The sequence below is a fragment of the Cydia splendana genome, chromosome 15 (genome assembly GCF_910591565.1).
Source record: "Cydia splendana chromosome 15, ilCydSple1.2, whole genome shotgun sequence".
Lineage (NCBI taxonomy): Eukaryota > Metazoa > Arthropoda > Insecta > Lepidoptera > Tortricidae > Cydia > Cydia splendana.
Window position 1 is genome coordinate 9856975 of NC_085974.1, and position 13894 is coordinate 9870868.

Genomic DNA, 13894 nt, shown 5'->3' on the forward strand with positions numbered 1-13894 from the left:
TTCAGGGTCTCCCGCCGTTCAAGAGTATTTTGACATCATTTCCTTTCCTGGCCATGGTTATATTGCACTACGGAAATCTCTGGGGCTTGTATTTTATAATGACCGTGGGGCCAAAGTTCGTGTCAAGCGTGCTAGGCTTCCAGCTCTCAGCCGCCGGTGTCATATCAGCCTTGCCGTATTTGGCCAGATTATTCTTATCTGCGATATTTGGAGTGCTAGGGGACTGCATTTTGACGAGAAATCTTATGACGACGACCCGGATTAGGAAATTCTTTTGTTTGTTCTCGCACATAATCCCTGGGGTGTTTTTGATATTGCTGGTGTACGCGGGGTGCTCGACGGCATTATCCGTTGCCTTGATTACTCTGTCGATGGGGGCCAACGGCGCGGCTACGCTCACCAACCTTCAGAATCACCAGGACCTCGCACCGAATTACGCCGGGAGCTTGTATGGCATTGCAAATGCCATTGGAAGCACTGCTGGGTTCTTCACCCCGATGATTACAGCCTACTTTACAAGGAATGGGGTAAGATCACTACATCAATGTTTCATGTCTAAATTGAATATTCTTATAATTTGTTTTCTTGATTAATTGCCATCACCATCAGAACACGTCTACCTAATAATAGAGTTTTTTTCCTATTTAAAAGCATTTTGATCTGCCAAACTGAATGGCTCAAAGTAGAAACCTTCAATTTAATTCTAAGATCTATGTTTAATCAATCTCGTTACTTCATAATTACTAATAAAAACAGAGTAAGTACTTATGTATAGGTAATATGATACATTAGGTACCTACTTGTGAAAAATATATGTATTTTTATATTAGGTGTCATGAAAGAGTTATTGATGGTAGAAAAGATGTACATTCCGCCATTTGTACAATTTTATGTGCAATAAAGTTTAAATAAATAAAGTCTGAATAAAATTCGCACTCCATTTTGGGTATAATGAAGTGAAATAATTATATTGATTCTTGTTTGGTCTTATTTCAGAATGGCTTTGAGCAGTGGCGGCCAGTATTTTTCGTCGGAGCCTCGGTGTACATAGTGTCAGCCATCTTCTTTATATTCTTTGGAACTGGAGAGACTCAGGAGTGGAACTTTCCTAAAGAGAAGGATGAGCAGTCAGATGGCAAATCAAAGAAGATCGATCTCAAAGATGCGAAAGACACTCCACTTAGTGTAATTAGTACCTAGTAATTTTTAGAAAAAAATGTTTATCAAATTTAGCTTTATTTATAGGACTTTTAAATATGATAATGGTATGATCTGAGTATCAAATAGTATTTCATGAATCGACTTTAATCATAAGGTTAGGTATCAGTTAGTAATGTTTCATTTATGATGCCTTTGAATCATGAAGAAGTTCAGCCATAATTTGCCATTTGACTTGTTTTCACTAAAAGTGGATAACCTTGGAATTTGTTATTAACACTTTTACTGTCCATGCATTACATGACATACACCGTCTAACTAGTTCTGTCACGTCCAAGTGACATCAGAAATGGATGGCTCTATACATTTGTGCATTACCTGTAATGCACGGACGTATCGGTCCATGTCAGTAGTGAAGGCGAGGGACAGTTAAAGTGTTAAACACTGTCGATTATTTCCTACTAAAGTAGCTAAACCCATTATTGAGTAACATATTTATTTATATAATGGAAGATTAGCAGCAGTATACTATTAAATGGCATTTATAGACAAGTAAAATACAAATTCTGCATATTACTTGTACTTGTAGTTTGTATTTAGATTTAGAACTGTATTTTACTTAGGTACTTACTGTAGAAGTTTATAAAAGATTGAATGTATAAATGATGTATCATGTTGATAGTATTTGACAAATAATAATTTATTCATATACGAGTATAAAATTTAACAGACTGTGATTGTATTTATTTTATATTTTACCAAATCGTGACCAAATGGAATGTGATGTAGTTTTAGGTTTATTTAGTACCGATTGGACATTCCCGTGGCTCGTGCCTCAAATCTCAGCACTTTAATCCATATAAATTTTAGGCAACTGCGAAATTTTCTACGCTTTGCTTACGCTCAAAACGTAATCGACAATAGAAAAATAAACGGTTGCAAGTTATTTTCTATCTGATAAGTAGATAATCTCTGTAATGTAAAATTGTTGTAAAATCTTAATTAACTTTTGTATCGATGTAAGATAACAGTCGCTGGTGCAGATGCTAAGAATTCCCTGTTTAGATTATTGTAAGTAACCCAGCGATAATAAAAAAAATGCTGTGGCTGCAATAGCATTTTTTTAACTATATTTTTCTCTCTAGTGTGATCGTTTTATATCAAGCAAATTACTGTAAGAGCTTGACATTCCTCTGTTATTACTCGTAGACTAAAAATGTGTGAAATGTTTTAGGTGATACAAGATTATATATGGACTCGACTGTACCGACGTACTGTTCAGGTGTTCAATTTGATACAATGTATGGAGACCAAGATTTATGTAACGTGATTTCAGAGTTACTGTACCTATATAGTAAATTTAGAAATGAGTCAAATCTTGTATCACCTATAAAATGACACCCAGTATTATTCGTTCCGATTTGATTTAAGTAGTTCAATGCTATTTATTAATACGAAATCTTTTACAGCAATAGGTATTTACGTTATTGTTAAAGCTGTTACACCTGCGAGTGCACATATATTATCAATGTAAGTGGACGATTTACAGTTCAATACAAGACACGTGTATGGCATCATTCGGCACGTCTATGTATTAATATTCCATTGTTGCGGATGTTACCTAAGATGTTACGTTATGTGACGTTAACGTCTGCTGTGGTGACCGTTTTGTAAACCGTTTTAGTTAAAATTTAATGTGACAAAATAATTTGACGTAACGTAAAATATTTACTGCTTTAAATAAATGCGGAAATAATGATCGTTAATCGGTATTAATAAGCTTTCTTATTTGTTTTATCTCTATTGATTAAAATTAAAATTTTAATAAACTCGATATGACAAGTATGAGGGGTTTAATTTCATAAACAGGTATACCTATCCTGAAATCACTTTAATATTTTTAATAATAGTAAAAATCAAGTGGAGTGAAGGTATGTCATAGACTACGGAAACTTGTAGGGTTCCAAGACATAAGACGGAACCATTAAAAACCTGCGTGTTTTTTTTGTCCTTAATAGGTATGTGGTTAAAATACCTATGTCAAGTTGTTCGCCTTCTCCCTGTATTATGTATAAAAACCCACTTTGCCCATAATAGACACGTGAGACTCATCTATGTGGCCATGCCCGAGTGGATTCAGGATGTTTATTTTAATATTTTGATAGTCCTTTGGCAATGTTCAATTTTAAAATCCGTGCTCTAGTAAGTTGTACGATGGATTTACGTGGTCAAGGAGACGATACTTTCCAAATATTTAATTGATAGTTTAGTGTTTATTCATGATTGGGATAATCTCATTAATGACGTCGCCGACTACCAACTATAATTGAAATAATGATGATTCAGTCTTCGGTCTGCCTATTGACTAATAGGCTAGTTTACAAAACTAATAATCACAAAATATCTAAGATGCAATTTTAAGTTTTATTTGTCTACAGGTGGGAATCATGATATTTCTAGGTTATTTTCTACTTTACATTGTACGATATAATATTTGTGTCCATATTGTGGATATGACCAAACTGAAGACAAGACAACTCAAATTCAAACCAGAAAATGATACAACTATATTTACTAGATTTGGCAGCGTCAGAAAAATTGTAAGTTACTAACTATTTAATGCTGAATATAAAATATTCTTATTGTTAGTCCAAAAACTTCGTTTGTAGGTAGCTACTTGTCTAAGGGTCACTTGCACCATTCACTAACCCGGGGTTAACCGGTTAAACCTGTAGTTACCATGGTTACCAGTCCAATTTGACACTGGGTTAACGGTTTAACCGGTTAACCCCGAGTTAGTGGGATGGTGCAAGTGGCGCTTACAAGAGCGGACGAGGTGCATAAAATATATGAACACACCTCTATTGTCAAGGCGCTAGAGAGTGCGTGTTTAGATATTTTGAGCACCTCGGCCGCTCTGATATATCTGATGCCGACTGTACCTGCCAGAACTTTATACTCAGACTTTATATTCAGTAAGAGTGAAAACAAAACCTTTGTTAGTCACAGCGTAGGTATAGGAAATTCTTAGACTGTATTTTGTTTTCTTGACTTTGTTTCTGTCACATTTTCAGAGTTTCATGGACACAATGCATTGGAACGACATGATGTTGGCGCAACTTTTCTCGGCTTATCATATTGGCTATTGTATCTGCTTTCCTATTTTCCATACTATTGGAGACAGGTGATAACTTTTTCCTTGATTAGTTTTTACGTTTCACGACTATGGAAAAGAATAAACATTAGATAAGAATAGTACTCGTACTTACTATTTTTTACAAGGGACCGGTCGTGCACTGTCCCTGAAGGTTTCCTGCTATTTTGACTTGATCTCCTTGTTGGGAGTCTTCCACATCGCGATTACTGGAATTATACATCTAGCGCGACTTCAGGTATGGACTCGCGCGCGAGAACGCAACTCATGCTAGACCGCCTAGTCACCGCTCTAAGATATTTCTGCGCTAATTTTATTTATTTTATTTTCTTTATTTTATTTTCTTCTCTAATAGTTATATTTATATCGCTTCTACGCGTGAAAAGCTCAATGTGTGAAAATGAGATATGATATGAAATTGACTAATAATCCTGATTTTAGATTTATTCGTGTACTTAGGTTGGGTCCAACGTGGATAGTTGGCATCGCGGGGTTTATCTCCGGGGTCTTGAACTGCCTCACGCCAGCTTCTTCTTATTACAACTACTGGTCTTTGTATGTCGTAAGGATAATAACAGGATTCTGTGCGGTTAGTTTATTTACTTAACAATAAGGTAAATTGTGTCGCTTAACTTCAAACTCGGGTGAATCCATTCGACCCTCTCTGACAGATGGATTTACCATGGATTTACCCGAGTTTCAAGTTAAGCGACTCAATTTCTAATTATTAGTAGGTACTTAATTAAAACTTTGAATGACTGAATAAGTAACGAATGTATTACATTTTGAAGACAGGGTGCTATGCAGCCAAGCATGGTGCAGGTGCTAAGGCATTGGGTGCCGCCTATTGAGCGAAATTACTTCATGTGGGCTTACTGTGGTAAGTCTATATGTAAAACGATTGATCAGAATGAATTACGAGTATTCTTAAACCATCAATTTGCAAGGACGGTAGTAACTATAAACCATTACGTGATTTAATACATTCCAATAAAAAAAGTGCGGCCTTTGCCAAGATGATATTCAAATACGTAATCGTGGCTTTTCGTATCGAATTCTCCTTCAAGTACTGCCTTTTCCCGATTCTAAACAGCTATGACCTAACAACCCTGAATTGCAAATGGTGGGTATCCTCCAGTCCTCCAGTAGATACATATGAACATTGATCCCATAGTACAACCCTGCATAAAGTAAATATTCTAGGGATAACAATGGGCACATGTTTCACGTTCCTGGCGTGTGCCGCTATTCACTATTATTCCGCATGGCCGACTGGATTCTACACGTTTGGAGCATTACAAATCTTGTGGTCCTTCGCCTGGGTCTTCACCGTTACGGACAACCCCAGCAAGCATACTTTTATTTCAACGGAGGAGCTCACATATTTGACTAATACTATAGGAACTATATTTACAATAAAGGTACGTTTGTGAAAATACTTTCCTCGACGTGTTGTATTTATAATATACCGGATGTTTGGTAGCTAAGTGCAAAGCTTTGGGTGTGATATCTGAGGTAATTTTGAATAAATTTAACTAATGGTCTCCGAAGTGTGTTTTCGATAGACCTAAAAGAACTGAGCCATACTATCGTCAAATAATGCTAAGTGCGACATTACGATTTAAATTGGCTGCTATAAAAAATAACCATCTAAAACATCCGGTGGCAAAATGATTCAAATACATATTTAATAGCAGTTGGAAATTTCAAATACCTAAGTACCTAGTTATTGGACTAATGGCATCAAATAGCTGTTATTTATGACATCTAAAGTATTTGAATTTCTAAACACTCATTTGCTATTTCGTGAATGCCTATAAGCCTAGGGGGCACCACTGCCACCAGCTAACATAAAAAATGAAACTAGTATACCCAAATTTAAAACCCAGTTAAAAAATATTTATTACAAAAGAACTTTTATTCCACTGCAGATTTTTTTTCGGAAAACTGATAATTCGTATTTTACTTCCATAACTAATTTAATGAACACTATAGTCTCAATGTACTTATATTTCTAATTAATTTGAATGTTTGATGAACTATTAAAGATTTGATTTATTGTATTATTGAAAATTAATTTTTAAATATGATTTGCACCAATTTTTAATGCTGTATGTTGATTTTTTTTATATGCAAGAATGGTATTATGTAAATTATTAGCTATAAGATATAGTTATAAGATTGCTATGCCCTAACAGGGTTCATGTTTGATCCAGAAATAAAATACCTGAACACCTTGTAAAAACAACATGATGATGCAATGAATATACTGAATACTGTTAGATTAATAGTTTTTGGGGTCTGCTGTATTATAATAAGCTCGTAAATGTATCTATATTTATGCTAAAGTTATATTTAAGTGTAAAGTGCCTGCTTTTTTATAGACTACTAATGCACGAACTCCCTGGAATCTGATATTAAAATCGAAAAGTTTCTGGGCTTTATGTTGCCTTAACTTTGGCTACGCCTGGATGATTATATCTTTGTGCCTACACGGAACGATATATTACTCTGAAGTTATACAATACGACATATACAGCGTAAGTATGTTGTTATTAAGATTTTAAAAAGAAAAATAAACCTAGTTCAAATGGGAGTCCGTTTCCCTAAAATATCTATACTTACAGTAGAGTTAGAGAGGGTTTTTACAGGTTACGCATGGGGCACATTTGAGTCGCTTAACTTCAAACTCGGGTAAATCCATCTGTCAGATTATTCGATTTTGGTATTAAGAAAAGGTTAGGGTAGATATTTACTGCGAGGGTCGAATGGATTTACCCGAATTTGAAGTTAAGCGACAGCTTCTCGGTTACGAAATGTGTCTTAACCTTTCACCTTGTTTTAGAATAGATGCATAGGGTAGACTGGTAGAGGAAAACAATACTTATAGAGTATCTATGGTAAAGACAATTTGGGTGAGACCGTGAAATAGTTAAGGGTAATCTTAAACCTAATTAATAGTAGATTGTACAACAAGGGCATAAAGTGACCCATTTTTACCCGAGGCAAAATAGTAGACGAGGGTAAAAATGGACATTTATGCCCTTGTTGTACACTCTGCTTTTCACTTCGATTGCGAGGAAAATGAAATTATATTTTTCACGGCAATTTACACCACGAAATTGTCGTAAAGCGAAAGAACATAATACATAACCAATTCCCGCCAACTAACTTTTTTTTTTTCAACATGTGATCAGAGTTTCAGACGCTTGGTTTTCTGCCAAGTCAAACATTTCGGAGCATTTTTGAACGATAATCGACTCCTATTTTATGTGATTTACTAAATTTAATGACAGAAAATACGGATTTCTAATAAATTGTAGCAAAAATAAAATAATATAACAAGTTTTGTCATCTACACAATTTTATTGGTCAGTAAAATTGTGCAATATGTTTTAACTGTTTGGCTGTTGAGACCGATTACCTTAGTCTTAGAAGAAAATTTTACTTTTATGCTCTAGAGCATAAAATGCGATTTTATGTCGTCTACGCACGACATAAAGGTGCACTTTTTGAGCATGAGAAGTGAAAATTATATTTCAGGCATCAGCACTGACAGGTCTACCATTTTTCCTACGTTTGGTGCTTGGAGCACTCATCATACATGCTTTTCACTGGTACAAATACAACTCTAATATAAGACGTATAAGGCACATAAGGAAATACTTTATCGTTGTATGTAAGTAGTAAACATTTTGCTTTTTGTATTAAGAGCCCATCAACGTGGGATTTCGTCGATCTAGGAACATAAAAACTAGTTTGATGTATTCAAAAGGTACATAAATACACAATACAGTACGTAGCGGCCCCCTTTTTTCAATATCTTTCGTTAAATTTAAATAATTACGATTATTTAGCTGTGGCGCTAGTGTGCACGTTGATGGGCGCTTAAGTATTGTGATAGCCGACATCCGTAGAGGATATGGCACCTAAAGAAGAAGATTAAGTAAAGTTTGAGTAAGATATTAGTGGCGAATGTGTTCACATTTCTGTTGAAGCTCACGTGATCCCCGGGCTGCTTATAATGTGCACGTGGTTCGTGGTGCAGATCCCCGGGCCTATCCTGCTCACAACGGCAGTGGCCCTCACTGCTGCGGGTACTGATCTCACGTTCGATCTTTGTTACGTAAGAGTTCCGCTGTTTTACGCCCATATTCATATATCTTAGCAAACCTTTGTTAAATTTTATCTAACAATCACAAATGTTAAACAATGATTTATTATAACTCAAGATATGTTATAGGCGTTCCAAAATTGAAGCGCTTACCTTGTGACAAATTGTACAAGTTGCCTTTAGTCGCACCTGGGCAACGCACGAGAAATGTGCACGAGCTAAGAACTCTTCCTACAATTCGGTCATTGTACAAATTCTATGTATATAATTTCCGAGATTACGTGTTTCAATCTTTGCATTTATGCACCTCAATTAAATCAGATAACATTAAACACTTGCTATTTTCTTTTATTTTGCAGGAGCTGTCACCAACATTTGTTAATTCCCTGCATACGGTGATCAAAATGATCGGAAACACCCCGGGCATCATGGTTTCGTATCTAGTTGGTCATGTGGTTACAAAATATAAGGTTACCATGTTATAATAATAATATATATTTTCTATATTGACCCGATTTATGTTAGTAGTAGTGTAGTAAATAAAGGTAGTGGACCCCGCAGTAATTAAAAATAAAGCGATAAAGTATCACTAAATAAAAAGTATTGTATATATTTCCAAAGAATAATAATAATAGAATTAAAGTAAATACCTAAAGTCTTAAATCGTTAATATCTTTTTACGGAAAAATGCTCCGTTTAAACTTTCTTCACCAGACATATTCATGTAACGTATTGCAACAATATATGAAATATCAAAAAAATATCCCAGCAGAAATACCAGTATTAATAAAATAATTTTTTTTGGCGTGTTTTGGACCGGAAAATTGCTCAGTCTAATTTTTTCACTGGAATGCCATTTTATTGCCGTTTTATACCTACAAAATGAAAATCTAAAAATTTTCCACTCTCAGTTTTTAATAGTTCTATAATACATACATTTCGATACGCATTTTTTTGGATTTTTTTACCCACTGCGCCAAATTATATTATAAGATCATAATTATAAGAAGAAAAAAATGATAGAGCAATTTTCCGATGAAAATGAGCGTCAAAAAAAGGAAGTATCATAAAAAAATATTCTCATGTTTGACAAAACTTTTAGATTTTTTTCTAGTATCACATACTGATACAAATAACTTATTTTGTAAAATAATTTTGGACTGAGGAATTACTCGGTTCAATATATAATCAGATTTGTGTTTTTACCTAACTTAGGAGTGTTTTTTTTTTTGGATATTTATAATGTTAGTCTCGGCTCATACTATACAATAACCAAGCTAAATTTCATCGACTGAGAAATTAATGCATGGGTCTCCATACAACAACTTGCTTCATTTACTACACTATAGTGGAAATAAGTAGGTACCTAATGGCTAAAATGGACTTAACCAACCGTATTTTGCCTATAATATTATGCACCCAGATTATACGCCTGTTCTTTACCTCTGCTTGTATTTATGTTTTCTTTTAAGTATTGTTTTCTTTTATTGAGGTGTGCAATAAAGAGTATTTGAATTGTATTATGATTATATACATTAGTATGATGTTGACGAAACATGATAACAACATGACCACAAAACCTTATCAAATAGTTAAAACAGAATCTATATCCAGATTGTAAAGTCTGATTCAACCGCTCCCTAATCCTTTCGGTTGACATGTTCTACGAGTGCTACGCCGTAGCCCGTAGCATTTATCCTCTATTCTATTGTATAATCTGACAGGCCAATTCGAACGTAAGGTACACTGATATCAGAATTCAGAATGATATTTCAATAATGTTATTTAGTTATCTTGCGTCTCGCCCGCGCTAATACATGTACGGACAAGTACGAGCGAAATATACGACAACTAAGCAAATAACATCAATAACATGATTAAGCATATAGATGATAAAGCATATAGAACTGAAAATAATAAACTGGTGACACTAGTCAGAAAATTAAGAGCTGAATTTGAAACAGGAGTAGTGAAGTGCGGTCCAAAATCGTTTTATGGTTACATTCGTAAGCAGCTATCCTCTGAGGTATCCGTACCTCCTTCACTGAGAGATGAGAAGGGGGATATCACGAACGATCAGAAAGTTGTCGCCGAACTTTTTGCTTATCAATTTGAGAAATCCTTTGTTTGTGAACCAGCACACGCGAACATACCGGACGTTCAGATGCCTCGTGTGGAAAATTCAATCGAATCAGTATACTTCACTCCTGAGAACGTGGCAAAAACGTTAGCAACATTTAGCGACTCCACCTCAATGGGCCCGGATACTCTACCCTCTGTTTTTCTTAAAAAGTGCAGTAGCGTGCTTGTCCATGAGTTGGCTTTTATAATGAATTTATCCCTCAAGAATGGAACCCTACCTCGAGACTGGAAGGAAGCACATGTCACTCCCATATATAAAAAAGGTGATAAGTTAGTTGCTGCTAACTATCGTCCAATCAGTCTCACAAGTATAATCTGCAAAACTATGGAAAAAATATAGTCACTGAATTGCGAAATTTCATAAGTAAGGAGAATGTAATTATTAATGAGCAGCATGGCTTCATACCGAAAAGATCCACAGTGACGAATCTTCTTGTATGTCTTGATAAGTGGACACGTGACTGGGACAATCGTCAGCCTACGGACGTCATATACTTAGACTACGAAAAGGCATTTGATCGTGTACCTATTCGAAGGCTTATTGCTAAATTGGAGCACTTTGGAATTCGTGGTCAGCTCCTTGAATGGATATCGGACTTTCTAACCCACAGGATATTTAAAGTAAGAGTAGGGAAAACTTTATCAAATGCACACAACGTCTATAGTGGTGTTCCTCAGGGATCAGTGCTTGGACCAATCCTGTTTGGCATATTTATAACAGATTTGAAGAGTGTGGTACAGTCGGAACTGTCAATATTTGCTGATTACACCAAAGTTATGGGTAATCCATTAGTAAGTCACAATATTATCCAAAGCGATTTAGATCGCATAATTCAGTGGACTAAAGACTGGCTCATATCACTAAATGCTGACAAGTGCACAGTTCTACACATAGGGAAAACAAATCCTAAACTAAATTACCACATTGACTCTGTTCCCCTGCAAGCAGTAGCTAGTCAAAGAGACCTGGGCATCACTGTTTCACATAACTTGAAATGGGACACACATATCACCAAAATCACCAAGAGAGCAAATTCTATGCTGTATATGATCCGGAAAGCATTCAATGTTATTACTAAAGACCTATTTATTAGAATATACAAGTCATATCTTCGTCCTTTACTTGAGTATGCTTTTCAGATATGGTCCCCCTACTTTAAAAAGGACATTACAATGCTGGAAAGAGTTCAGCGAAGAGCAACTAAAATGGTTGCTTCATTGAAAGATAAACCATATGAAGAACGGCTTCAAGAATTAGGTCTTACAACATTAGAGGACAGAAGGAAGCGAGGCGATCTTATTGAGACTTACAAAATCTTGTCCGGACACTTCAATGTTCCAAATATTGAGGACCTATACACATCAAGCCAGAATGTAAGGTTGAGAGGGCACTCTAAAAAACTTGTCAAACCTCCGTGTGCTAGTAACCCTAGAAAACACTTCCTGCCGAATCGTGTGGTAAATGTGTGGAACTCTCTACCAGAAACTGTTGTTAGTGCACCATCGGTCAACACTTTCAAAAATAGACTAGATACACATTTTAGAACTTTAAAAAGTGCAAAATAAAATACAAGTGCTTCGATATACACGCATCAGCTCTAAGAGCTGCTAGTGTATCAAATAAAATAATAAAATAATAATAATAATAATGATTCAAATGTCTGATGTGTGAACGTCCGAATTGGCCTGTGTGTGGCTATGAAGGTAGTACCTACTTTAAGCGTCATGCTCCCTTGAAGAAGAGCAAGGATAGCATACGGAGTGTCTACTGTCACTGGTCAACCAGCATATAACCAACATATAATATACCTTCCTAAACCTTGTTGTACATTTTCGACTCGACACGATTAGGATCACTAGCCTCGCAAAATTAAAAATAACTTTATTTTGCTTCGTCGTAATTTCAGAACTATGCATACGTATGGAAGAATATGTGGTGTTTTCATGCTACGGTGCTCTTTGTGGCTGGGATGGTGTTTCTGATATGGGGCGAGACCCACGTTCAACCTTGGAACGCTGTAAACAGGTAAACACAAAATATGTAACGTAAATTTTATTTTAACTGGTCAAGACCTTAGAAAATAGTTAATCAGTTAATATGATGAATACCTAGTGCGGCGCAAGGAGCATAACGATTGTTTTCCAAACGCATCCTAACTTAGACGAGCTGCGGTGGCCGTCCGAATGTAACCTATGTTAAGGTTCTGTAAATATTGATGTACGATTATGGATTTCCTCCACTAGCCGATTAATTCGCCGTGCAGCGCTGATTAGTCGGCAAGTCAGCCATATCCATAGTCGGTATATGTCACTTTATTTATTCTAAGATATACAGGGTGGCTAAAAAATAACTGCATTCCCGTTGCTAGGGAGGTTTTGGGATTATACTGAGCAACTTTTACCATGGGACCAACCCCGAAATCGCGAAAAAATGTTTTGCTATCATACATTTTGGCTGGTCCATTTTCTATGGGAGGGTAATTTTTTTCGATCCCTAAACCCCCTGACAACGGGAATGCAGTTATTTTTTTGTCACCGTGTATGTCTTTGTCTACGGTTTACTTTGTTCCAGTACTCGTAGACCTGTCAATCGCGTGAAACCAACAGCGTCTATAATGTCAAACATAGTTGAAGTGGATGAAGATGATACTTCGTAAGAATTTATTTCCCCCTTTTTCTACAAAGCCATAACATAAGCTGAACTGACACGTGATCTCTCGACCCAGGGAGCGTGCAGGAACTGTAGGACAGGAGCCCCAACGAAAAGTAGGTAGGTATATATATATCAAGTTTAAGTTTTCGATTTAGACAACCAGATGGCAGACCATACAACGCACAACGAAGCGCGAGTGACATCGCCTGCTATCGGCTCATGCCTCATGGTCTAAATCTCAACTTAAAGTTTTCGATTTAGGTAACAAGTTGGCAGACTATCTAACGTGCACGGCTCCTATAAGACGAGTACGGTACCTATTTATTTTCACAATAGTGGAGGAAGGTTCGTGTCCATTAAAATGACTCTCACACCCATCACGTTCAAAGCGTTCAAAGAGAATAAGACCCAGACCCAGACCCAGGATTTCCTTATTATGATCACTTTATATCTGATATATAAAGCAATGGTCTTCTAGGTACCTACTTTTTATAGCAAATACCTATAAGTATGTCGTAGAAAGTTACCCTGAAAAATAGTACCTTTTTTTTCAGAAACAGACCCTCTCTTCAACACAAAAATACCAGCTTCTTCGGTGGTCACAAAGTACAAGCAAAAGAAGTGAAATTACCAACAATTCAATAAATCATGTACTTATTTAGATCGAAAAAAA

At 35.9% G+C, this 13894-nt stretch overlaps 2 protein-coding genes across 7 annotated transcripts in view; both read left to right on the forward strand.

Moving 5' to 3' along the window:
- The window catches only part of LOC134797586 (uncharacterized transporter slc-17.2-like), a 41764-nt gene extending 38761 nt beyond the window's left edge, over positions 1–3003 (forward strand). For both annotated transcript variants that reach the window (XM_063769871.1, XM_063769870.1), the window contains exons 6-7: positions 6–527; positions 997–3003. In XM_063769871.1, coding sequence (XP_063625941.1) covers positions 6–527; positions 997–1200 — 726 coding nt within the window. In that variant the 3' untranslated portion in view covers positions 1201–3003. The remainder of the gene's footprint in view (positions 1–5; positions 528–996) is intronic.
- Positions 3004–3265: 262 nt separating this feature from the next.
- Positions 3266–13894, forward strand: LOC134797587 (sialin-like). 5 transcript variants are annotated; one of them, XM_063769872.1, is made up of 13 exons: positions 3266–3360; positions 3597–3758; positions 4233–4342; positions 4772–4901; positions 5108–5192; positions 5516–5733; positions 6697–6852; positions 7856–7991; positions 8311–8438; positions 8786–8896; positions 12476–12594; positions 13141–13221; positions 13776–13894. In XM_063769872.1, the coding sequence occupies exons 1-13, from the start codon at positions 3334–3336 to the stop codon at positions 13864–13866; spliced, it is 1554 nt and encodes a 517-aa protein (XP_063625942.1). In that variant the 5' UTR covers positions 3266–3333; the 3' UTR covers positions 13867–13894. The 5 variants fall into 5 exon arrangements, with proteins under 5 accessions (XP_063625942.1, XP_063625944.1, XP_063625946.1 ...); XM_063769874.1 differs by having other exon boundaries at positions 8786–8857; XM_063769873.1 differs by having other exon boundaries at positions 3288–3510.

Excerpts from the sequence above, each read along its gene's own strand:
- LOC134797587 (XM_063769872.1), top strand. The coding sequence starts at position 3,334 with ATGTTCAATTTTAAAATCCGTGCTCTA. Across the intron at positions 3,361-3,596 it reads ATTTTAAAATCCGTGCTCTA|GTGGGAATCATGATATTTCT; the intron begins GTAAGTTGTACG and ends ATTTGTCTACAG. Across the intron at positions 5,734-6,696 it reads GAACTATATTTACAATAAAG|ACTACTAATGCACGAACTCC; the intron begins GTACGTTTGTGA and ends GCTTTTTTATAG.